The following is a 24,817-nucleotide window of genomic DNA, read 5'->3' on the forward strand; positions in this document are numbered from 1 at the left end:
GTTACGGTTAGGTTAGTCTTTGGGCCTACGATGTAAAACCGATTCTCTTCACTCGAACGGTATTTTCTATTCTGTTTCATGGCAAATTCTTTAATACAATGTGACATGTTATATGTTAAGGTTACGGTTAGGTTAGTCTTTGGGCCTACGACGTAAGACCCGATTCTTGTCACTGTATCACCACACTCGCATGGTATTTTCTGTCCAGTATCATGGCAAATTCTATGAAATTATGAAAGCGAATTCCATCATTGGTCGGATCGGTAAGCCTTATACACATTTTCAAATAATATTTAATGTTTGTTGAAGGCATAACACGTCAGTCTACGTTTAAAATTAGCGCAAAAAAGTTAATTAAATTCTGGACTGAGCGAAAAAATGCGGGTGTGCTATTTAAGAATTCATATATTAAATATAGGGGCCTAACTCGAGGTTTTGATAAGTTTTTGTGAATTAATTCATCATACATCAATGATGCTGAAAATCAATGCCACTGTAAGTATGCCCAAATATTCAGGAAGATCTGAAAAAATTGTGTACTAACAAAGCAACAAACACAACCAAGAAAGTAGGCTTTCGTCTATATTTGCACATTTCATTTGGCCAAGTAAAATACATCTTTTTTTTATAGCGCATACCATTAATATGGATAGACAAACTAGGCCTATATAGATCATGTTTCTCATCAAAAAGAGTTATTTCATGTTTTAAATGTTCTCCGCGAGGAGCGAGACAGATAGCCGAGTTGTTATCCATGACACATACAACATTGAATATGGCGCCGTGGTTTTAAATGCTCTATCCGCGAGACAGATAGCAGAGCTCGTTATCCGTGGCACATACAACATTAAATATGGCGCCGTGGTTAAATGTTCTATCCGCGAGACAGATAACAGTCTAATCTAGTAAGAGGCCCATCTAAAACAATATAGGCCTACTACTGTAGTATGTAAAAGTATGTATGTATATTTGTAATTGCACACGAAAAATATAGTTCTGTGAGAAGGTTTGTTCAGAATCTAGAACGATCACACCCGAGACAACCATCGGCAAGGCGGAATAATAACGCCTTCATAATTTACAATTGAAAACAAAATATTTCAGTTCAACCGTCGAAAGATGAGGGTACATCATTGCTATATTTGCAATTAAAATCCTTTAGTTGTAGCACGTGTGATGTGCGTGTAACAATCATGTTCATGAACTTTACCTAGTACGTATGATCAATAAACATTTATTCTTGTCAATTAACAACATACATTTATGAAGTTAACCCTAATGACGAATGCAACAATAAGATATGTCTAACATTAAAAATTAAATGTCTTTCAATTTCTAAGCAAATAGGCCTACGTTGGTTGGAAGACGCCGTGTCAATCCCGGGGGTTCAGCGATGTGGGATGGGTGTTATAACTTCACCAAGACAACAGTATTGCCTATTTTGACAGAAACCCTCATCCCATGTGCCGATGATACTGACAGCCTTTCCTAACGACATTTCTTTCTGGCGGTAGCTTTTGGTGATTGGTTATAGGCTATATACTTTGACTGAGCTTCAAGTCAGATAGTAGACGGATTCGAACCGCAACTTGGTGGTTCTTTATAGTGAGATGATTATTTAGAGACTTAGGTTAAGCAGAGACTTGTAAATTATACAACTCAAGACAAGTTAATATTTAATAAAGGTAAATTTTTAAAGCAATCGCGACAACCATCGAATCCAAGACCGCATCCATAATCTGTACACAACAGTGTTACTATTGGTCATGGAGCCGCAGGTATAAAATAAAAAGTTATTGATGTTGCACCATAGAGATATTAGTGAACAATAATATCCCTATGGTTGCACATGCGCAATTTTAAAGAACTATTCCTATATTTCAATTGTCTTCACTTCATTGCATCATGTAAACTATATGATGAAGTTGACAAATAGACAACAATTTATAAAATCTATTCTTCGTGTTTTTTTCATGTTTTTAACTTGATAAAATTAAAACATACTAGTTAAGACAAATTTTTCATTATTATATGAAGTCTGTTGTTTTTTTGGAGTTCCTAATTTTGTGATATTATTTATATTTTATTTTTATGTTTTGAGGAGCCTAATTCACTACACAAGCTATGCTTTTATTTAGGCTCCTCCACTTTATAAAGTTATTTATTAGTAAAATGAAATAAAAAAATGAAATGAAAATATTTCTTACAAAAAACGCCGCTCGACAGTTTAATTATTGTTTTTACTTCATTATCGTTTTATTGATATTCTATTTAATAATCTAGGACATATTATCTTAAAATGTTGATGTATACAGTATTATGATTGGATCAAACCGCAATCAAACACGGAGGTCCGGATCCCCTACATTTTACAGGTGCCTGGTTTTACACAACGGCAAAAACAAAAATAGAATTTTCCACGATGTGCGAGTCAATCAATAAAAAATATTAATGTTGTCGTAAATTACAATAAAATTATTGACAATTAACACAAATATCTTTTGGTCGAGTAGGCTACATCAGGGAAGGGTGAAATTCAATTCCCTATTTGTAAAAATGACAATAAATACTGTCGTATCATTAAAGTACTCGTAATATTTTTATGATACTCTAGTATTTTATATGATATAGCGCCATCTACTCAGAGATTAGCAAATCGTATCTACATTGTGATCTCTGTATTTATTCTCTTTACTTGAATACCTGATTAATATTCATGAGTGAATTCGGACAGCCAATCAGTGATCGATATTTTCTCAACAAGTTTAGCACGAACTGCTCCATTCATGGAAGGACAGCGTCCCTAACAATTAAATACAAAAATTGCTAAAACTATGGGAATTATTTTGGTAAGTACGATAGCCAAAAAGATATACTATTTGTAAAATAATTCACACTGTTATACATTAGTTGTTCCGTGCAATGAGTATTTATTATTTAATGAAAATGTTATATAAATTAAGACTTTCTCCCGCTAGGCCACCACCAACCTGTTTGAATGAGTTTACTGCCAAGTACGTGTTATGTCATGTAAGCCTGTATTGCAGTGCGGCATCGTGTGTTATTTTCTTGATGGTTGAGTGAAGCCAAGCAATAACAGTGACTCTATAAACTTCTATTATTTTTTTTTTTTTATTTATGGTAACGCTGTCAAATAAAATATAATGCAATATTTATTATGGTAAAAATGGATCAACCTGAATCATACTGGGGAATTATTCAGCATGCTCTAAGTTTCAGGGGGTGGTGGGAATCCGTGGGCCGGTAATAGTAGTTCGACCCAATTGCTTTCAGATTAGATGGGCCATATAAATTATTATTAAGCATACTAATCTATGTCCCGTATCGCCTGGTGGTAGAGTTTTATGATAATGTAAGTACATTTTTTAATAACATGCTAAATTTAATTTTGAGTTGAGTGGTAAATTTTACATTTTTTTTACGCCGTGGTTAGGATTCCGGCACCGGAACTCAACTGCCCAGCGTTGGGGAATCCGGCACGCGATTTTCTTATTATTCTCGATATCACTTTAAACACTTCGGTATAAATCAAGGACTTACGAAAGTTGGAAAAGCTCTCGAAAAAAATCCACAAAAGCAGCAGCTGATATAAACTACTTTAAAAAAAAAAATTTTTCTTTCTAGAAACGAGTTAAAAAATCATTTTCATAAATTGTACTCTACATAAATAATTTATTTTTTTTTAAATTTCAGACCAAGCATCCCAGTCATTCAGTGCTATAATAAACAGCTAGTATATTGATGGGCTTCCACTAATCTGATGCATCAACAAAATAGATGCTAATAAACTACATAATTATTTGAATCTATCAAAATGAAGAAACCACAGACTTTAATAATACAGCTATGCGAAATGTTTTTTCTACGGAACTATATACGTCATTTAGTACTTTTAATACTCTTGTCACAAGCATGGCTGCTGTGTTCGGGACAGTTGTCTCTGCAGTCATGTGAAACAACGGACATAAACGGTACAGTGGAATATTTCGCGTGTCTTGGAAGCACAGAGGGGTTGGACTTGTTAAGTATAACTTCTTCGGTGGAACCGGAGAATGCTACATGTGGACTAAGCTCTGATCCATTCCGGAGAACATTTTGCACATTAGTAAGTATAGGAGTTTTTGTGAAACACAAATAAGATGATTTATAGTACTGTACACACCTGTATACAGTACTGTACAAGAGCAAAAAGCATCCTGTTTAAAATTATGCATTTTGCAAAATCATAAACACCTCCATTAAGGGGATATCTGGATCCAACAAAGTGTCCCATTAACAGAGCTGTAGGGCTATGTTTCCATATGTGTTTGATCCAAAAAAAATGACTGAGGGTAATAATGTTCAGAGCTACAGTAGAGGTTTCACAACATTAGGCGCTATATAAATCCAGGATAGGCAGGGTATTATTATTAGGTGTTTGCTGATATTGAAACATACAGTAAATATGGCCTATCGTTTTTATTTTCTAGTAGGGTCCCCTGAAAAGGTAGATAATAGGTGTTCCCTGAACAGTGTCTGTAAGGAGATTACTGTATGTACCTGTACTCAATTGAAACACTCCATCCTGATAGGATTCAATATTCCAACATTTATTCTGTCATCACAAATGATCATCTGTAGGCCTACAGTAATATCCTTTTGTACAGTAGGCCTACTGTAATATTATGTGTATATTGGAGAGTGTATTTCTAAATGTAAATGAATATTTTGTGCTTTTAAATGATTTTTTTAATTTTTTATTTTTCCTAATTATTATTTGTGTAGGGCATACAGTACAGCTGTATGGATCTTCTTTAACAATAGCTATGATACACACAGCAACAGCTGTCATTCAAAGCATGATGTGTCTCTCAATTGTGTCGTTTCAATATTTAAATTCAAATAAGATTTTCTTTACTCTTATTAAATCAAAGCTACATATTATTGTATAAGGAAAATTGTGTAATTTAAAGATAATTTTGTACTGTACAGTAGTCAGAAATCTAGTGTATACTGTAGTACAGTATACAGTAGAGTATACTGTAATTATATTCTATGTGTGAAACAAAATTGGGTTTTTACACTCTTCCTTTTTTACATATATTGTATCGGGAAAATTCTGTACTTTAAAGATATACTATTGTACTGTAGTAATACATATTGTTTATTACAGTAACATCCTTTATTGAAATAAAATCTTGTAAAACTGAGTGTATACATAGTATACAGTGATTATACTGTAATAATTGCATATGTCAAGTTTTTTTATTTTATTTCTGTACATTCTTCTTTTTTTTTACTTTTTACATTCATTCATTGTTGGCAAGTTTCTTTATACCAAAATCAATAGATTGAAACTACTACATAGTACAGTGAACAATTTTGATTGTAAATTTAAATGAGGAAAAATAAATTGTTAATAGTTAATTTATGCATACAATGTAAAAAAACATTTACTAATCAAAAAAATTTACAATAAAACATTTCTGTCATTCATTCAGCAGTAAAAGAATAACATTTTGTTATTCTTTATCAATAAACATAATTATTACAATAAATAAACATAATTAGTTGAACCTTGCTAAAATTGACATTTGATTTAAATTTATTTATTTGTTTTGTGTTTAGAATTTAGAATTGGAGTGTTTTGAATGCGATGCTACATCAGAGCAATTATCACATCCACCACACCTAATGTACGATGTTGAGCCATCTCAAGATGCCAGCCAGAATACATGGTGGCAATCTGTGTCCTGGTATGATTATCCCGCTCCTTTGCACATCAACGTGTCCGTAGAATTTAATCACACATACTTTTTAAATAGTGATATAACAATAACGTTCCAATCAGGGCGGCCAAAGATGATGATTCTAGAAAAATCTGCAGACAACGGGTTGTCATGGGAACCGTATCAGTACTACGCTCAAGATTGTTCAGACTTTGACATGGTCCCGAAACTGAATACCGAGCTTGAATCTCCGACAGAGGTGATTTGCTCGGAGCAGTACAGCGGGACGCTACCCTATTCAGATGGTGTAATTGTGTTTCCTCTGCAAACACGATGGGAACTATTAACAGACAGCTTGTTAACGGAAGATATTTACGAAGCTTACGAATTAAATGAAGAGTTTCAGGAGTTTCAAAGATTAACAGATTTAAAGCTTCGGTTCTTGTATCCGGCAACTGACGGGCTAGAATGGACAGCTGAGCGTATAACGTTACTCTCGTATTACTATGCTGTTTCCAATATCAACGCATTCGTTTTGTAAGTTTGCTTTACCTCATTATTTTACTGTATTAAGATACTTTTAAAGTAATTACGATGTGTGCTGTATTTTTTATAATTCTGGAGCCTGACTAAAAGTACTGTTACAGTACTCATAGTACAATAGTCTCAGATTTTAAAGTTTTAGAATGAATATTACTAAAGCTCTGTCTACACTATCAAACTAGTTTTGACAAAAAAAGCATGATGTGCCCTGGTAGTCACATCATTGTCACATAAATTTTTCTATAGTGTATACAGAGCTTAATATTGAATATTCCAAGTCCTACTCAGGACTTGGAAGGTATAAAATCCAAAACCAGAATTTTTTTTAAAGAATGTACGACAGTACAGTTTACCAATGTTTTGTTAATTATTAATTTTCAGCTGTGATTGTAATCTGCATGGTCAATTCTGTGAGGAAGATTCTGACGGAATAGTATCATGCGTCTGTAACCACAACACTATGGGTTATAACTGCGAGGTTTGTCAACCTCTTTATAACAATCGCCCCTGGCAACGCGGATCATACGTCCCGTATCCTACGGGAACTGCAAACGAATGTGAGAGTAAGTTTGTACAAAAGATTTGTTTGCATACCATACTACCAATTTTTAAATCGGTATTGTACACTTTAGACATGCAGTGGTGTAGTGTACATAACACAGGCCCCTGGTTTAGCACTCCTCAGTGGCCCTTCAACGCTATTGGAGCCCAATTGCTTTGTGGCCCCTTAAGCTGGGAGCCTCTTGGTTTAGCCAGTGAGTGCTCGATAGCCATACTGCACCACTGTTTAGTTGATCTACTAATATTCTACAGTTCCAAAACTTTGGTTGGCACAACATGTCTAGTTTGCTGATTGTTAAAAAATGCTCTAACACTAACAGCAAATAATTTGGAATCTCATCCCCTTTTTGCGGAGAGATTTCAGATGGTCCATTTTGGGGGGGTTGACATACTGTACAAAAGACAAATGAAACACTACAGTATGTAGTAAACTTCATTAAATCCTTTCATTCATATTATTTTAGAAACCACCTTTGTATTACTGTTTAATTCACTTTTGCGATTATACTGTAACTATACCAAACAATCCCCTCTTTGTATTTCCTCATTCCAAAGAGGTTTTCAATGGTCTGGTGACTATTAGATGTTTTATGTTGCTATGCCTACCAATCTAAACAATGTGGGGATCAGTGCATACAGTTTTATTAGTGCCTACTGTATTATAAAGTATTTTATTTCCTCTTGTTGATTTGTTTTTATAAGTACTAAATAAAAATTACAAATCAATGAAAGTACATCGACTACGAAAGAACATGTATTATAAGTTATAATATATTATTCTAAAATGTATAAACCTAATTTCTTCATTTGTTACTCCGTCAAGGAGGTTATATTTACTGTTAAAATGTGTTTGTCATTCTTTTTTGTCTTATGATTACAATCCAATAGTAGTATTTGTCTATAAAGCTCTGTCTACACTATCAAACTAATTTAACAAAAAAACAGTGATGTGCCCAAATATGGTAGTGATATGCCCAAATATGGTAGTGATATGACATCATCATGTCCATATATGGGCACATCAGATTTTTTGTCACATAAAATTTTATAGTGTAGACATAAAAAACATGAAGTTACCTTTGATTACTGTAACTGACATTTTTATTTGTATGCTTTGGTTTTTTTTCTGTAGCCCACTGAGTGTACTCTATACATTATAGATTTAGTTTTGAGTGTAGAGATACATATTTTTGGTCATTTTTAGAGTGTAATTGTAACAACCATGCTGATAGCTGCCATTTCAATGAGACTCGTGGACATGGTGTCTGCGAGAATTGTTACGATAACGCATTTGGGGAATTCTGTGAGATTTGTGTGGATGGTTATTATCGAAACACATCTACACCAGCATCTGATATCGATTCCTGCATAGGTATGAATACATAATTTTCATTTATTTTATTTTACATTCAGTGAATGTAGTGAAGTCAGAAACCAACATATTGGACAAAATTGTACGAAAAGTTTACTTGTATATAAAATTCTTCATAAATAAACCTCAAATTATCTCACTAGTACTGTAAGACCTGAATATAAACAACATAGCCTTGCATAAAGAGGAATGGAATACTGTAATCCTGACGCTGATATTCATTTGTCCATGCCCAATCATTTAAAACATGAATTTAAAACACTTATATTTTGTACATAATATTGTTGACAAATTGTACTTTTTAATAACATTTATGAGATGCTTATTTTAAACCAAAGATTCATAATTACATCTCACTAGTCTTCAGAACGTGAGAACGCCAAAATGTGTTTTTAATCTCGATTCATGTTATTGATTGTGAAATTGTTCCTTTATAAACCGTATTTGTTCATCAGACCAGGGCGTTTTCTTTTACCACTGACTAAGTACTTGCTTAATATCAGTTCTATTGATTAATTAGCAAAAAAACCTAGATATCAAATCTCGGAGTAATTTACACCAAACAGTAAATTAAAATCGTGTTACTGCAGTAATTAATAGAGTTCATTAACAATGCACAACATGTTTTAGTTTAATTAAATTCTAGCTATACCGTCTGTTTAAACATATTGGCATAAAATTTGAATAATAATTTAAAATATATATTAGCCTGTAAATACAGGGAAAAATATGTTATTCTTTCAATGACATTATTGTATGCTAATGCACATTGTTTAAAGATGTGTTTTCCCCCAAAAACATGAAAAATTAAGATTAATTAAACATTTAAAAAAAATAATGTTTTCACCTATAAATTGACAAAATAAATGGTTATTGCGATTTTTTGCTTTAAATTACATTTTTTCAGGTAAATACATTTTTTTTTTTCGATCCACTTTTTGGTCAAAGTGGATAACTATTATGTTACATTAAAATGGCATATTCAACAAAAATTTTGTTAAGAATTATTTTTTCAGGGGGACAACATCTTTAAACATTTTCATTTATTTTATTGACTATCACCGTAGTTACAGTATTGTCATATTATAGAACACAAAGAAAACAAATAAAACACAGAACAAAAACAAAATGTAAATGTTTACAGAAAAATCAAAGGAAAAAAAAACGTTTTGAAAAGATTTTGGAAAGATTTTTTCACAGTAGATGTTTGACCAAACAATACCAAATTTGATATTCATCGATCTCGAATGCCTATTTTAAAAACAGTAGAATCCCTTCTATTCAGGAAGTACCCATATTAAAGGGACACATTGTTGAAGTAAAGAAGAAAAACAGTGTAAACCTAATAGAAAATACTGCATAATGTGAAATAGAAAAGTTGAGAAAATAAAAGTTTGTAAACAATAATCTTGCTGTATTGTAAGTAGTTAAATTATTTTAATTAGAAATTTATATTTATTCATTAACTTGTTTATATTGTTATACCCTGTACACATATTTGTTTGAATATTGTTTTGAAAAAAATGTATAATAAATATTGTTAATTTTAATTCACTTGCTAAAATAAGATTTAATTCAGGGCGTTTCCAAATGTAGTCCCTGTGGTCAGATGACTAAACAATGCCTTTTGATGTATTAATTATCAATATTCAATCACCATAGCAACGATTTAACTGTCATTTTCATTGTTAAAATATTTGAATTGTAAGACCCAGGTGTGAGGTTGTGATTCGACCAGCTGGCATGACTAACCACAGCTCATTAACATATTAAGCAACGCCTAATCAATATACTATATCAATAACCTATAATAATACCTGTTCTCAGTGTGACTCAATAATACTGCAAAACTGTTATTAGAATGAGTCATGTTGTATTTATTGTTCTATTGTTTGGGCAACGTTTACTTGTGAAAATCATTTTTGTTTTAGGGTTGAGTATGTGAAATTCACATGTCAGACCTGTTATTATTTAGTTTAATAGGTGAATAATTTTGGAAAGTCAATCTATTTAGTAACAATCAGGCCTATTAATAATAACAATAAGCGGCGACATAATATTAATGGAATATTTGGCAAGATAAAAAAAAGTACATCAAACTAGAAGCAAGTGATAGGCATGTGCTTAACAGAATAACTCTCTCGTCAACAGCAATAACATACAATATACTGTACATAGAAAGTACTAAAACATTTTGGACTTTTTAAAGTAATAATGACAAATCTCTATTATTTTCTTATTACTGTATTAAATAACTAATAATTTTCATTTGTGTGGCTCCTTTATGCTACACTAAACCCCAAATCGTCTTAATATTTAGTGCACTGGACTTATGGTTTATAGTTCTTAATAATAAAATAAATATGAGAAGACTCGTTATACCACCAGAATCATGGAGTGAGTGAGTGACCCCTTTCCAATAATATTATGGCTATGGATTACGGTTTGTCTTAACTGGTCGTCCACTTACTAGAGCCTTTTAGCTGTCTTAACATGTATCCATCATTGCCCGTGCAATATACTGTACAATTTAAAAACTGTTTCTTGATAAATATTAAACATGTTATTTTACAGAGTGTGGCTGTGAAGTACTTGGAATTCAAGTCAACCAAACGTCTTGTGCTCAATACCCTGAAGGCAATAAACCAATTGGTCAATGCACGTGCAAACACATGGTAACAGGGCGCTCATGCAGTGACTGTATACCTGGCTTCTTTGGTCTTGTCTTAGAACCGAACCCTGGAACTTGTAAAAGTAAGTTTTGATTTTGATCATCAACTCAAAGTTTATTTGTGATAAGCAGTCACTTTCATTTGGTATATTAAAAAATACACAGGTTTATTTTTCCATTTTTTTTCTTCATTTTTTTCAGTCTGTGTATGTAATTTGATTGGTACTCAGTTTTCTAGCAGCATATGTGCACAGGACGGACAGTGTCCATGTAAGACGGGTACAGGTGGTATAGAATGTAACATTTGTAAAGATGGATTTCACACATATCCACTTTTATATACAGAGGTAATATTTCATATGTGTCATATGTTTCACATGTGATATCTTTATTCAAGCCCATAAGTTTACCGTAACATAATACAGGCATCATACTGTACATACAGTGCATATGTGATACTGTATTACAGAATTTGCCTACAGTATGATACTGCACATTTAATGTGTAATGTTCAGAATCAGAAAACTAAATATTTTTGGTATATTCTATTCAGGACTGCATTCCATGTGGCTGTGACTATGGAGGTGCCATTTCACAAGTTTGCGATAAAGAGACCGGTAGATGTAGCTGCCGGTCAGGGTTAAGAGGTGACCAGTGCAATGAGATCACTCCCTCAACATACTTTGAACATTTGGACTGGAACACATACGATGCCTGGGAAGCAGAGTCCACATGTGAGCAATGGTCGGATCTCCCTGCGGACGCATTCACCGGTAAAGGATTCCGGCGTTGTCGAATGGATCAAGATCTGATCTTCACAAACGTAATGGGGTTTACATCTTTGCCATTTGATGAGACGTGAGTTTCTGTTTATTTAAAATATTTACATAGCTTTGTTTATTAATGAGAGATTTATGGTGTCACAGTCATGTTAGTTCTAATTCTTTCCAAAAGTAAATTTACAGACGTAGAAAATTCAAGACACAAAAACATTTTAATTTATTTTATTCCGTAAGTATATTTCATAATATATATTGATGCCAGTTACAGTATAAACTTGTTCACTTGACTTAGGGTTTGGTATCTTGTATTGCGGTATACTTACATATCTGCGATGCCATGGAGAACCACCGAACTTATTGTGTCAGTTGGAGGAGACAGTCTAACTACAACGGGTGATCCATGTCCGATTGCAGCACTCACCGTCATCAATACTATTGACATAGTTCTTGAGCCTGGTGAGAGAATAGCTTGGATGGGAAACATAACCGTGGATTCCTTGTTGATGGACCGTCGATGTCGCTATGTTGTGTCACTTTACTTTGGTGATTCAGGCCCGGGAAGTGAAACCATTGATATAGATGAGTTGGTGTTACTTCCAGAGCCTGAACAGTTTTTCGTCTACCAAGGAGCAGGTAAGATAATGCAACTATAAAAACTATTCTACTGCATTTGCTGCAGTAACTACATTTGTTTACTGCAATGATGTGTGATTATAGTTTGTTTTAATGTAGTCAGTCACTGCAGTAATTACACAATAAAGTGTGTTAAATATTTACAAAAACAGATTTTATATGTAGTTACTACATTAACTGTAGTAGAATCATTTCTTTTCATGGCCCTTTAATAAGCTCTGTCTACACTATGAAACTAGTGTGATGTGCCCAAATATGGTAGTGATATGGCCAAATATGGTAGCGATATGACATCAATTCATGTCCATATAATGTGTTTTTGTCACATAAGTTTGTAGACAGGGCTTAAGACCATGAATCATATAATTGTTTCAGATTATAAAAAAAAATTTTTACATTGAATATTATGATGAGAACCTGCTATAAAATACTCAATGTATTCTAGATGAATTGTATTCCGTCCAGTATATCAAGGCCAAATTTTAACCAGCCTCTAAATAAACACTTGAGACCTTCCAAAAAAATGATATTTACTCTCATTTGTAAAATGCATCTATTTATGAGTTCTAAGAAAGCAAATTGCATATGCATAATACAATTACCTTATTATTATATGTATATTATGTTTATGAGTCTGTTTCTTTGTATTTATTGTGTATAACAAGTATAAAGCGAAGTGTTATATCTACACCTAATTAAATTTGAAATGTCTTCCTCTGATTGGTTAGATTCTGATGTGCAAGAGCAGTACTTTCAGTGCTTGTATGACATCGCTGAATTGGTGACACGGCAACAAGCTATTGATAATTGTGAAAGCTTTGCATTTTCGGTATCGACAGAGCTTAATGATGGCGTATTAGGTGAGATATTTTACCTTTAAAATCAATAGTTATATACTGTATAATAATATTTGAATACGTGGCATTATAAGTTCATATTAAACACGTTTTTTAAACTAAGAAAATCAATTCTGCTTATATAATCAATAGTTATTTACTGTAAAATATTGCAAGTGTATGGTGCGGAAAAGTTAATGTAAAACAACTTATGTCTTGGCCATTTTAAAACAGCTATACTATATTTTTAAATATTGAGTGGCCTGGAGTTATTGCTTGGTGGTTAAGGTGCTCGCCTACTGATCCAAAAGTCCTGGGTACAAATCCTGTCAGATGCCAAGATTTTTTCTCATGACCAAGTATAACTCCACTCGCAAAGACTCCCACATTTGTAATCGCTTATGGCTATCCTTGGAAACATGTCTAAATTGAGAATAAAATATAATAAATGAATAAAACAACCTACAATAATAGTTGTATTTTAACTAACAACCTATGATTTTTTTCAGCTTGTAATTGTGACTTCATTGGTTCTCAGCTCAGTTTGTGTTCTACCTATGGAGGACAGTGCATTTGTAAGGCAGGGGTCGGAGGTCGTAGATGCGACCAATGTCTACCCGGCTTTTATAACTTTGGACTCACTGGGTGCATTCGTAAGTAGTTAACAGTAGTTAACAATTATACTACAAACAAATTTATTTAACTTTGTTTCCGTTTTCAGAGTGCTATATAGTTCCAACTTTGTCGCGTGGCAGGAGTCACAGTTGACCTATTTTAAAATAGCTTTGTGATTTTTATTTCCAGCCTGTAACTGCAATGCGACTGGTTCCGCATCATTAGCATGTGACTTCATTGACGGCCAGTGTCCATGCTATGAGGGTGTCGCTCGTTTCGGTGACTTAAGCACACGGAATGTAACGGATGACCTCCAGTGTCACGGATGTTTAAACTATTACTATGGCTACGATACCGGTGTTGGCTGTTTACCTTGCAATTGCAATGAAAATGGTGTTGATAATTTGCAGTGTGATCAGTACGGCATGTGTATTTGTAAATCAACGGTTGGAGGCTACAAGTGCGACAGTTGTCTTATTGGATTTTACAACTTTAGTGCAATTGGTTGCTTGTGAGTTTTAATTTCTCTATTGATTTTGTAGTGGAGCTGTAGTGGTGGTTAACATGCTTCCAATTCTAATGTTCTGGGTCCAATCCTGACCTACAGTCAGGGTTCAATCCTGCTCGCCAATGATGAGGGTTGCAACTGACTGTTCAGATTACTCCACTCCCTAAGCCTCAAATAAGACTTACTTTATAAGCACGATAAATTATAGTTAACATAACATAACATAACATAAATCTCTTTATTCATCTCATAAACAAACAAAAACAAGTGAGGAGTAAAACATGTTTTAAACGATGAAAGGGACCTCCAAGAAACCCAAAGGGGCTTGTGATAGGAAGCCCACTAAAACTAGTTACATTAATTAAGATACCTTAAAAAGAATTTTTTTTAAATAGATAAAATTAATAAATAAAAAAAAAAAAAAAAAAAAAAAAATGGCGAGTTTCTCAAAACAGTAGTATCAGGCTTACTATTAGTTTTTCCAACACTACCACCTAATAGTATAGGTCTTTTGCCAAGAAACAATTTAATTCTAAATATTCATCTACATTATGTATTTGTATTACTAAAATAGGGAATGCCTTTGTGATGAGATAGGTGCTGTTGGCTTTGCATGTGACCCTATGTCCGGCCTTTGTACTTGCAAAACGTACACAGTTGGCGACAAATGTGACCAGTGTCAAGAGGGATATTTTAATCTAGATTTGAAGCACGAGGGCGGTTGTCAGAAGTGTTTCTGTTTTGAACATGGAAGTGAATGCTCATCTGCTGCTGGATTCGTTGCTGCTACTCTTACGTCAGAATTTACGGACATGAAGTGAGTTTTTTTTAATTTTATATTTTTACAAGTTTTTGTAACTTCCAGAAAAATGTCTATGTTGAGCACCATACAGAAGGGTCTGTTTTCGAAGAGTTCATTTTATTTGTCCATACAGACAAGAGCGTAAATTTTCCACGTTTGTCTGTATCACCAACCAATCAATCTTAAGTTTGATAATATTTAATAAAAATATATTTAATTTTGTTAGCCCTGTCTGCGGAATAGAGTTTTCTGATACTCACAGCATTGTCATTTTTTTAGTGGTTATTTTATTTGTATCTTCATTGAGATCCAGCCAATGATACCCACAGCATTGTCATTTTTTTCGGTGCTTATTTTATTTTGTATCTTCATTGAGATCCAGCCACTGATACCCACAGCATTGTCATTTTTTCAGTGCTTATTTTTTTTTTTATCTCCATTGAGAACCAGCCACTGATACCAACATCATCATATTTTTTTTATTAATTTGGATTTATTTCTATGTACTTGTGTATTTGATGTTTTTCAGCCTTGATGGTTGGGTAGCCAGTGATTCAACTGCTTTGAACCCTGACCTCGATGGCCTTCGTATATCACATCCGCCGGGACAATCAGCCTACACTTATGTCTACCTCATAGCACCTGAAAAATACACTGGTTTTCAGCTAAGCTCCTACGGAAACACCATTACCTACTCCATGAAGCTGGACCTTGGGCCACCTGAAGAATTCATAGACAACAGGTATCTAGTGATTCAAGGTGGTCCTGGCAACTACCCTTTGTTTTACATAAGGGATCAGTTTCTGCCAACGGAAGACCGAATGGTTTTTCAAGCTATCCTACGGGAAGAATACTGGACATCTGACGGTAGTTCAAATCCCACTACAACAGAGTTCCAAGGTGAGTTTCTACTACTCAACATCCGCTATCTTTGTAATAGGATACGCTACATGATTTGCTTTGGTTTTATTTGTGTTCATTTGTATATACACTACTAGTAACTGCTCTCATCATATTTTGGCTATTTTCAAGCAAGGTAATTTTTACAGATATAGATCATTCATTGGGTAATTGCCACCACACAGTCATTTGCCTATTCACTTCAATTCAATTTATTCTGGATTTTACAATGCAAACAATAACACATACATCACACATGCTAGACCCGGGGGACTCCAACAGAAAACTGAACACATACATCACACATGCTAGACCCGGGGGACTCCAACAGAAAACTCGATCGCTTTCGATTCTATTACAACATTTTTAATTATTTCTTTACAGCCGTATTAGCCCAGTTGACCAGCTTACAAATACGTGTAACCTTTGGCCTGAACACGGTGAGCACTCTGTATGATTTCAGTATGCAAACAGCAGCCATAGTTGAAGAGGGTGGTACTCCTGTTACTTACGTTGAAGAGTGTGTCTGCGATACACCTACACTCACTGGTGGTATGTCTGTATTGTTTTATTTATTAATTATATATTTATTCGGTAGATGATTGATGTAGGCCTGTAAATAGCCAGCATTTAGGACCCTTTTTGCTCATGTTTGATCTGAGAGGCTCATTTGAGAATGTTTAATGTTTGTGTGTGTGGGTCTATATACACTATTTATAGCACTATACATGCATTTTGATGGAACAAAATTTTGTGAGACTACAGTTTATCTATACACTACATACATCACTAAACTGTTAATTTAAGTGTAATATCACATACTCAAACCAGTCCCGTTTGTGCCTAATAATCACTAGTATACTAATACAATTCTGTGCATATATTTATAGGATTATCTTGCGAAACATGTGTTGCGCTTAACCAAAGAGAAAACCTGACGCTTGTGGCAGTCGGAGGCGATGACCCATACTACACGTGTGTGCCATGCGATTGTAATGACAGATCAACGGATTGTGACCCTCTTACCGGTATCTGTACGGAGTGTCGACTGGGAACCGCAGGCGATTATTGCCAATCATGTGCAGAGTTTGTTCAGGAATCTGCCTGCGAGGAATGTATAAAGGATCATTATGGATTTGGAACTACTTTATTTGAAGGTGCTTGTGCAGGTAATAAGGCAAAAAGTAGTTCTACATACCTACCAAAAATAGAGTCTTGAAATCAACTAAAACTGATTTTCTCAATTTAGTTTTCTCTTTTTTAAATAATTGTTGTCAATATTTCTATGATTTACAAAGACATTGCTTAAGCTCTGCCTCCACTATCAAACTTCATGTGCCCATATATGGACATGATGATGTCATATCACTACCATATTTGGGAACATCACACTTTTTTTTCAAACTAGTAATGTTTGATAGTGTAGACAGAGCTTTAAATTTGTTAATGACAATAAAACAATTCATTATAATCTTTCATTTGACAGATTGTGCATGTAACGTAACAGGCACTGGTGGGATCACTGCCTGTGAAAACATTGACGGTCAGTGTCCCTGCACGGGCAACTATGGAGGCCTGAAATGTAGTAGATGTACTTATAATTACTACAACTATGGGGCAGGCTGTGTTCGTAAGTAAAAATAATTGATATCTGATTGTGTAACTTGGACTAATGTTATTAGTTATGGTATTTTTTATGTTTTTGGATAATTTTACATCATCATTGTCATTTTTTCAGTAATTTTTTTTTTTTGGATTAACATAATAAAATGTATTTTATAATTATTTTGCAGCATGTCCAATCTGCTACAACCTAATTAATGATAACTACTTCACATTGGTGTCTGAAAGTCAAAATGCGACAATACGCACAGAGTATCTGACATCCCAAGATAACTCGTCCATCATTGGTCCTTTCTCGGAGCGTTTGCAAGCATCCTATGATCAAATGCTGCAACTTGTTGCTGATGTAAGTTCTCCTCAACATTAATAATCGTTTCCCTCTTACAAAGTATTTTTCTAAAGATTATATGCTTCTATGAAAGGTTTTATACTGTAAAATTTTCCTACATAAGATTTCTCCGGGAAAAAATATATATATGACGAGATCTAATAAGATCGAAACAGTACTGTCTGCAGATTGGATATATATATATATATATATAAACAAATCAGGCAAAGAACATTAATTCTAAACCGCCCGGTGATATACTGAAATTTAATTAATTAATTTGAAACGATAAAGACCACATATGCATATTCATTTTGGTAAAGATGTTGTAATTACTTTTTGAGTAATCCTGCTAACAAACAAAAAACAGACAAACATACAAACACACGTGATCGATTACATATACCTCCGCCAAGGAGGTAAATGAACACTAGCTGTATGTATACAGTATGAATGCATGCAAAAGCAAAAAACAAACATTTAAACTCTCTCTCATTGTCAATTTATCAAATCTTTATCTTTTCATTTTAGTCAATGGATGTGATAAATGAAGGTCAGGATGTCAACGCTGACCTCGACCAATTGAATGCAACAATGTTTGAGTTAATGGCGACCTTAGAGAATGCAGAAATGACCATACCACTTGCTAATGCCAGCGGCTTTATCTCTGTCAGTAACTATTTCCAAGCTCAATCAGCAATAGCTGTAATCCAAGAGAATCTGCAGCAATCATTTCAGATACTAGAAAATGGTAAAATACTTTTATGTTTATTATTTGACAGACTTTCAAAGTGATTTGGACAGAAATGTAAAGCTCTGTCAACACTATCAAACTAGCGTGACAAAAAAGTGTGATGTGCCCAAATATGCCCATATATGGGCACATCGCATTTTTTTTCACACAAAATTTGGTAGCTTTAGAAAAATCCTTAAATATTTATTTACTTGAAAATGGAATTACTTAGATGGGAAATATTTCACTGTGATTAGTGAGTACAACCAGTGCCCCATATCAATACAGATATTACTGTACTTTAATATATTACATTAAAAATATTCATTTCTTTAAACAGGCACCTTTGAAGAGCGCCATCTTGTGCTTGCACAACTAAGAGAAAGTCTCGGAGGAATTGAAGACTTGTTTTATATTCTCGTGGCAGACACCACGATTCAGACCACACGAGTTGAGAGAGAGACCTCAGACCTCCGACTTATTGTAGAAAACAACAATGATATCACAGAATCAAATCTTAATGTGAGTGGAACAGTGTGTTCTTAAAATATTACAAATAGTTAAATATACATATAGGAAACCCACGATTTTTAAACAGAGTCTCATATGAGGTTTAGGAAGTGGCAGAAAATCTGTAAAGATTTATGTGACAAAAAAGTGTGATGTGCCCAAACATGGTAGTGATATTACATCATCATGTCCATATATGATCGCATTACATTTTTTTGTCACATGAAGTTTGATAGTGTAGACAAGGCTTAACATGATTTGAGCCAAGGGAATTCTGGGAAAGCAATCTTATCAACCAAGCCACAGTGGCAATACATAAACGTCTTCAAAATAGAACGAATATAAAAATGGATTTACTGTATGTATTATGTGTATTATGCCATTTGTTATAAATTTTTATTTGAGAAAAAAAACAATTTTTTATGTGGATTATTTTTTTCAGTCTATTGCCATTATACAGGTAACTCACTTTTATTTTGAGTCTCAATAGATGTCTTTTGAAATTAATTAACAGGTCGCCCAGAGTGCACAGGCCACACATGACAACACAACCTCAAGGACAGCGATGCTTCTCACGGATGCCAATGAGATTGAAGATTACGGTTTGAGCACCGAGGTCCGTGTGGAAACAGTTGAAATGAGGGGGATGGAATCTGATTTGCTTGCAAGAGAGAAAAGCATGTTGGCAATGGCGCCAAACAATAATGCTGAATCCGATATCAACTCGTTGGCCATCTCTGCCATCTCTAAAGGGTCACAAGCTGATGCACTTACTGACCTGGTAAGTATACAACGAACAGACATTGCCAGCCCAAGAGGGCGCACTGGCATACATCATTCCTTATTCTGATAATTTAATGTTGAAATATTAAAATCCTGACATGATTGTGTGTTTTGTTATACAATCAACTTTTCCAATACTGGACACTTTTCGCTGGCCTATTATGTCTGGTTTTCCGAAAAGTCTGGTATTCGGAATGTGTTTCTAATAGTAAAAGTGAATTTGGGACATTTTTGGACCTAAAGAAAAGTCTGGTTTTGATAGAGTTTCCGGTTATCATAGAGTCTGGTATTGGAAGCGTTGATTGTATACATCTATTTTTAATTTTTTTGCATAAATTACAGTTTTATCTAGTGTTAACTAATAAAGTTATTATAACACTTTTACAGGCTATTAATAGTTTAGAGTCGGCTACAGATGATTTTGAAACTGTGGCCGAAGCCGGCTCAGACACAAACGTGCTAATTACCAACGTAAACAATACGATAAACAGCGTGAATGCTCTCTATAATCGTGTAATTGAGGCTAATAATAGCGTGACAGCATCGAAGAAGCTGTCAAGTGAAACGTTTCAGGCCGCGGAGGAGATGCTGGACGTCGTATCAACCTTTAGTACCCAAGCGGCAGGTAACTATATTATTATTATTATCCTCTACAAAAAAATAATTTGCCGTTGCTACAGATATGGTATTGTGACTTTTGCTTCTGGCTATTAAAGGTACAGAATGAATGAACCTTAGGCTAATACCGGCCCTTGAAACCTTAACAAAGTGTCCCTCTAGACAATGAAAGACAAATGGGATTTAGAACATGATACAGATCAAACAATTCCATTGCAGACATTTGTTGATCTTCTATCTTTTGAAGCCATAAATATTTTTTATTCTACTTTGTTATAGTCAAATTTTGATACAAATATTTGTTAGTGTTATTATTTATACATTTTTATAGCTATGACCCACTCTCCTCCCCCATGAACATTTCTCTATCCATGTCTGTAAATGCGGAAACTAATTATTACCATTTAAAAAAAATTAGAGGTTCAGGCCGCTGCGGATGAAGCATTAACTAATGTTGCATTGATACAAAGCAGTAGCGAGGCTAACATACGTAAAGCGAATGATCTTGAGAACGAACTAAGACCAATAGAAGCTGACGCAACAAGAGGACGGCAAGATGCTGATACCGCATATGCCATGGCTGAGGAAGAATTTCAGGTGATTTATTTTGTGTAGCTTAAAGATGTATTGTCCCCCAAAAATATAGAAAATGAAGGTTAAAAAGTTATTCACTTCTGTAAAAAATAACAAACAAAAATAATTATTTCACTTAAAGACAAAAGAAACAGTTTTTTAATTTTTTTTATATATTTTTTTATTTTTTAATAATTGTTTTTTTTTTATCCTGTTTTTTGGTCAACGAGGACAATATATCTTTAAATATTTTGAAATTGCATGAACGGAGAAAAAAATATTAGTACGATATTGTCTTTACATGTCTACAAACCAATGTTGTCAATAAAGTCCTTGTAGTCCTGATAATAGACCCATGGTCATATCGTTCATGTTTCTACGATCTTGCAGTTGTGCAAGTCCTATTATGTAGATAAGTGGATAAATATTTGTTGATTTGAAATCCTTTTCTATATATCTTGGTATTTTTATTTCAACAAGTACAATACAATTCAAAGGCTGAATTTCTGCATTTTTTACACTACTTAAAACGACATCAAAAAGTGAAAAAACATTCATTAGGAAATATAAAATATCTATGTGTATCAAAATACTTTAAAAAAGTAAAAACAAAAATCTAAAAAAGAAACATCTTTTTAAACAATACAATGACTTTACATGGTAATTATATTGTTTGTTGCATTTATGCTTTAGGAGGTATTTGCTATAAACGATAGAGCCAATGACATTGCAATAGAGACTGCCAACACCCTTAACAACATAGACACAATCACAGAGAGTGTTAGAACCATCAACTCTAGTTTGGTGTCGCCCTCTGGCGAAAGCTGTGACTCATTCACTCCTAGTATCTCTGCGCTTGAATCAATAGTGACACAGGCTTCTACAGATGCCCAGTCAGCATCCAGCACCGCCAGTATGTCGCAACGCATGATTGAACAGCTTCTTGACGAGGTCATCGGCATCAGTCATGTGGACACATCAGCTTTGCCAGCTCTTAGTCAGCGTATAGTAGATGCACGTAATTACTTCACGCAAGGTCAGTTTGATACTGCGATTGCGACTTTAAAAGTATCGATTGATGAGCAGCAGGCGTGGCTGGACCAAACTGTTGCAGAAGTTGAAGAGATACAAAGGCAAATTGACAGTCTTGAAAGTTTTAGAGTGCGGACGTGATCAGTACTGCACAAAATGTAAAACTATTTGCGTTATTTCAACATTTCCATTTTTTAAGATCGCAAGAAGAAAAAACAAAGTAATCGTTCACAGGTGGATTTATTGCAGGGATTCACCCACCCCACCCCCAATCTCCTTTTTGTTTAAAGGTGGAATAAAGAACTTCTATGAAATATTTTCCGTGGAGTACCACCACCACTTTTCCGACATCTTGGAGTTCACAAAATATGTAAACATTAGTAGGATTGATTGAATCATCCATTAATCTTTTCCATCTGAAAATGTATGGGCTTCCAAACATTCAATTAGTATCATTGTAGGTAAGTTTAGTAAGCATCAATTTAAGGCATTCGATAATTTGTATACTTGGGAACGTTCAACCTCGTCTAGACCTGGTTGATTGAGAGGCATATGAAACTAATACCGGATTCACACGTACAAGATTGTACCTGTAAATTTTCAAAACAAGTTGGTAGTCTTTACAGGCCTCAGAAAGGCCTGTAAATATTACTTCAATGTCACACAATTGTATCAATCAATGATACACACTTATGTTTCTAATTAATTTTGTACATGTACATTACACTCACTGTAACAAACTAACGTGAAAATGCATTCTAAAACTCTGTCTACACTATCAAACTAAGTTGAAAAAAATGTGATGTGCCCAAATATGGTAGTGATATGCCCAAATATGGTAGTGATATGAAATCATCATATCCATATATGAGCAGATCACAATTTTTTGTCACATTAAGTTTGATAGTGTAGACAGAGCTTAAGATTATGTAACAATTTTGTTGCATGTCACGTGTGTTGTATGTGTAAATCAGGTATTAGTTCGGGAATGTTTACTTCAATCATACAAATTGTATTATTTGCAATTAAAGTTGGAAGGAAATATATTGGAATGCTTTATTAAGCATTTTCTGTTGAATTTAGAGAGTAAATATGCAATTTGATACTAAAGTGTTTTTTAGCATGAATTTTAATCATGATTACAAATGTATTAATAGAAATTATAAAGAACAATAAAATGCATTTGAATGCAATTTGTTGTACATAATAGAAAAGTAAGGCAGTAGTTTTTAAAAAGGGTAATTGAAATTTTTTTTAATTTATTAATTTAAAAAAAACAGTGAAATAATAAAAATGCACAGTTTTAACATATTTGTAAAAATGTTGGGGAAACAGAACTACCGCCTATTTTGATTTTTTGGTTTTTTTTTACCTAATATGCTTGTATATACATTTCTGTATCTGGCAAATGAAAATTACACTTAAAATATCCTTTGAATCGGCTCGGAATGAATCAATGTATTTCTGGGTCAGCAATAAATTCACTCTTTTGTCAAATGCACTTTTATCAGTAGTTATCTAGATATAGCCTTTCTTGAATATATAATAGGTTTGATTTGAAATACACAACTTTTATAAAGTACACACTGACGACAAAAGAAGGAATGCACTACTGGCAAAAGGTATTTCTATCAAACTGAAATGAAAAGATATTTTAATTTGAGTGGAGAGAAATACAAAACACTTTGTGGGGTATTCAAATTTAATTTTAGACACTCGTGTATTCTTATCTATATTGTCCGTTTTGGTCCATTGATTAATTACTGTATATCACTTCAGAGTTGTTGACTTTTGCATCAATACTCTCTCATTTACATAGAATAGGATTTACTTTCAATAGTTCTTTGTATGTGTCCAATCCTCTAAATTGAAACAGGTCTTCAATTGACTTTTTAACAGGGTTTCTCATTTGAAAAATGTTATTTATATACATTATACTAGTAGTGCAATATTGTGTATTTTGGTAGATTTTTTACCTACAGTAGTGCAAACTGAAGAATTTAGAATTTCTAAAAATATTAAAGGTTCTCTTTATATTTATGATTAACGCTCTATTGTAAATTATAATTTTGCTTATTATTTTACTTGTTTTTCATTACTGCAGTAAATTCTGTACAGTATTTTATTCATTAATATGAGCTGCAGTAACCATGTACTTAAAGATTATTTTAAATCGTGAAGTCCAATTGTCCTTGATTTTGTGTGCTTTCATTTAGAAATATAACATTTTTCATGTATATATTAATCATTGTTCATATTTTAAATAATTATGTTATTTTATGAGGGTAGTGATCCTTTTGTGGCAGGTGCAGAAGGTGCTTTGATGTGGTTTATTTGATTAAGTTTTTAATTTTTGTCAAATGAAATAAACATTCCATTTTCTATTCCATTTGCTATTCATGAATTTTAAATAAACATTAATCACAAAGGGTGCATTTATACTAACATCTGTGACAGGGTAAACAACGCAATATGCTGCTTACGTTAATTTCACGACATTGTATAATGTTTTTTGTCATACGCAACAGCGAGGACAAACTCGCCAATTACAGGATGGATAAACTTTTAAAATTTATCGTGCTCATTTGAATAAAGTTGAAAAAGTCGTGATTTACAACCCTGGCACTAGGTCAGGATTTAACCCGGACCTTGGGATTGAAAGGCA

The 24,817-nt window shown here is 33.7% G+C and overlaps 1 protein-coding gene across 2 annotated transcripts; it reads left to right on the plus strand.

The window, feature by feature from the left end:
• The first annotated feature begins 2,788 nt into the window (after positions 1-2,788).
• On the plus strand, positions 2,789-24,598 carry LOC140047107 (laminin subunit alpha-1-like). Of its 2 annotated transcripts, XM_072091925.1 has the most exons (24): positions 2,789-2,849; positions 3,715-4,126; positions 5,629-6,266; positions 6,654-6,835; positions 8,038-8,205; positions 10,780-10,959; positions 11,078-11,223; positions 11,430-11,734; positions 11,951-12,291; positions 13,020-13,151; positions 13,637-13,780; positions 13,932-14,253; positions 14,825-15,067; positions 15,582-15,952; positions 16,337-16,504; positions 16,843-17,121; positions 17,439-17,582; positions 17,746-17,921; positions 18,435-18,654; positions 18,977-19,158; positions 19,661-19,927; positions 20,317-20,554; positions 20,966-21,144; positions 21,814-24,598. In XM_072091925.1, the coding sequence occupies exons 2-24, from the start codon at positions 3,836-3,838 to the stop codon at positions 22,291-22,293; spliced, it is 5,796 nt and encodes a 1,931-aa protein (XP_071948026.1). In that variant the 5' UTR covers positions 2,789-2,849; positions 3,715-3,835; the 3' UTR covers positions 22,294-24,598. The 2 variants fall into 2 exon arrangements, with proteins under 2 accessions (XP_071948026.1, XP_071948027.1); XM_072091926.1 differs by lacking the exon at positions 2,789-2,849 and having other exon boundaries at positions 3,588-4,126.
• Positions 24,599-24,817: the final 219 nt, after the last annotated feature.

This window comes from Antedon mediterranea, chromosome 4 (assembly GCF_964355755.1).
Source record: "Antedon mediterranea chromosome 4, ecAntMedi1.1, whole genome shotgun sequence".
Taxonomy (NCBI): domain Eukaryota; kingdom Metazoa; phylum Echinodermata; class Crinoidea; order Comatulida; family Antedonidae; genus Antedon; species Antedon mediterranea.

Coding starts and splice junctions, on each gene's coding strand:
- LOC140047107 (XM_072091925.1), top strand. CDS start 3,836: ATGAAGAAACCACAGACTTTAATAATACAGCTATGCGAAATGTTTTTT. Junction 12,292..13,019: donor TTTCGTCTACCAAGGAGCAG/GTAAGATAATGC, acceptor CTGATTGGTTAG/ATTCTGATGTGCAAGAGCAG. Junction 16,505..16,842: donor TACACCTACACTCACTGGTG/GTATGTCTGTAT, acceptor ATATATTTATAG/GATTATCTTGCGAAACATGT.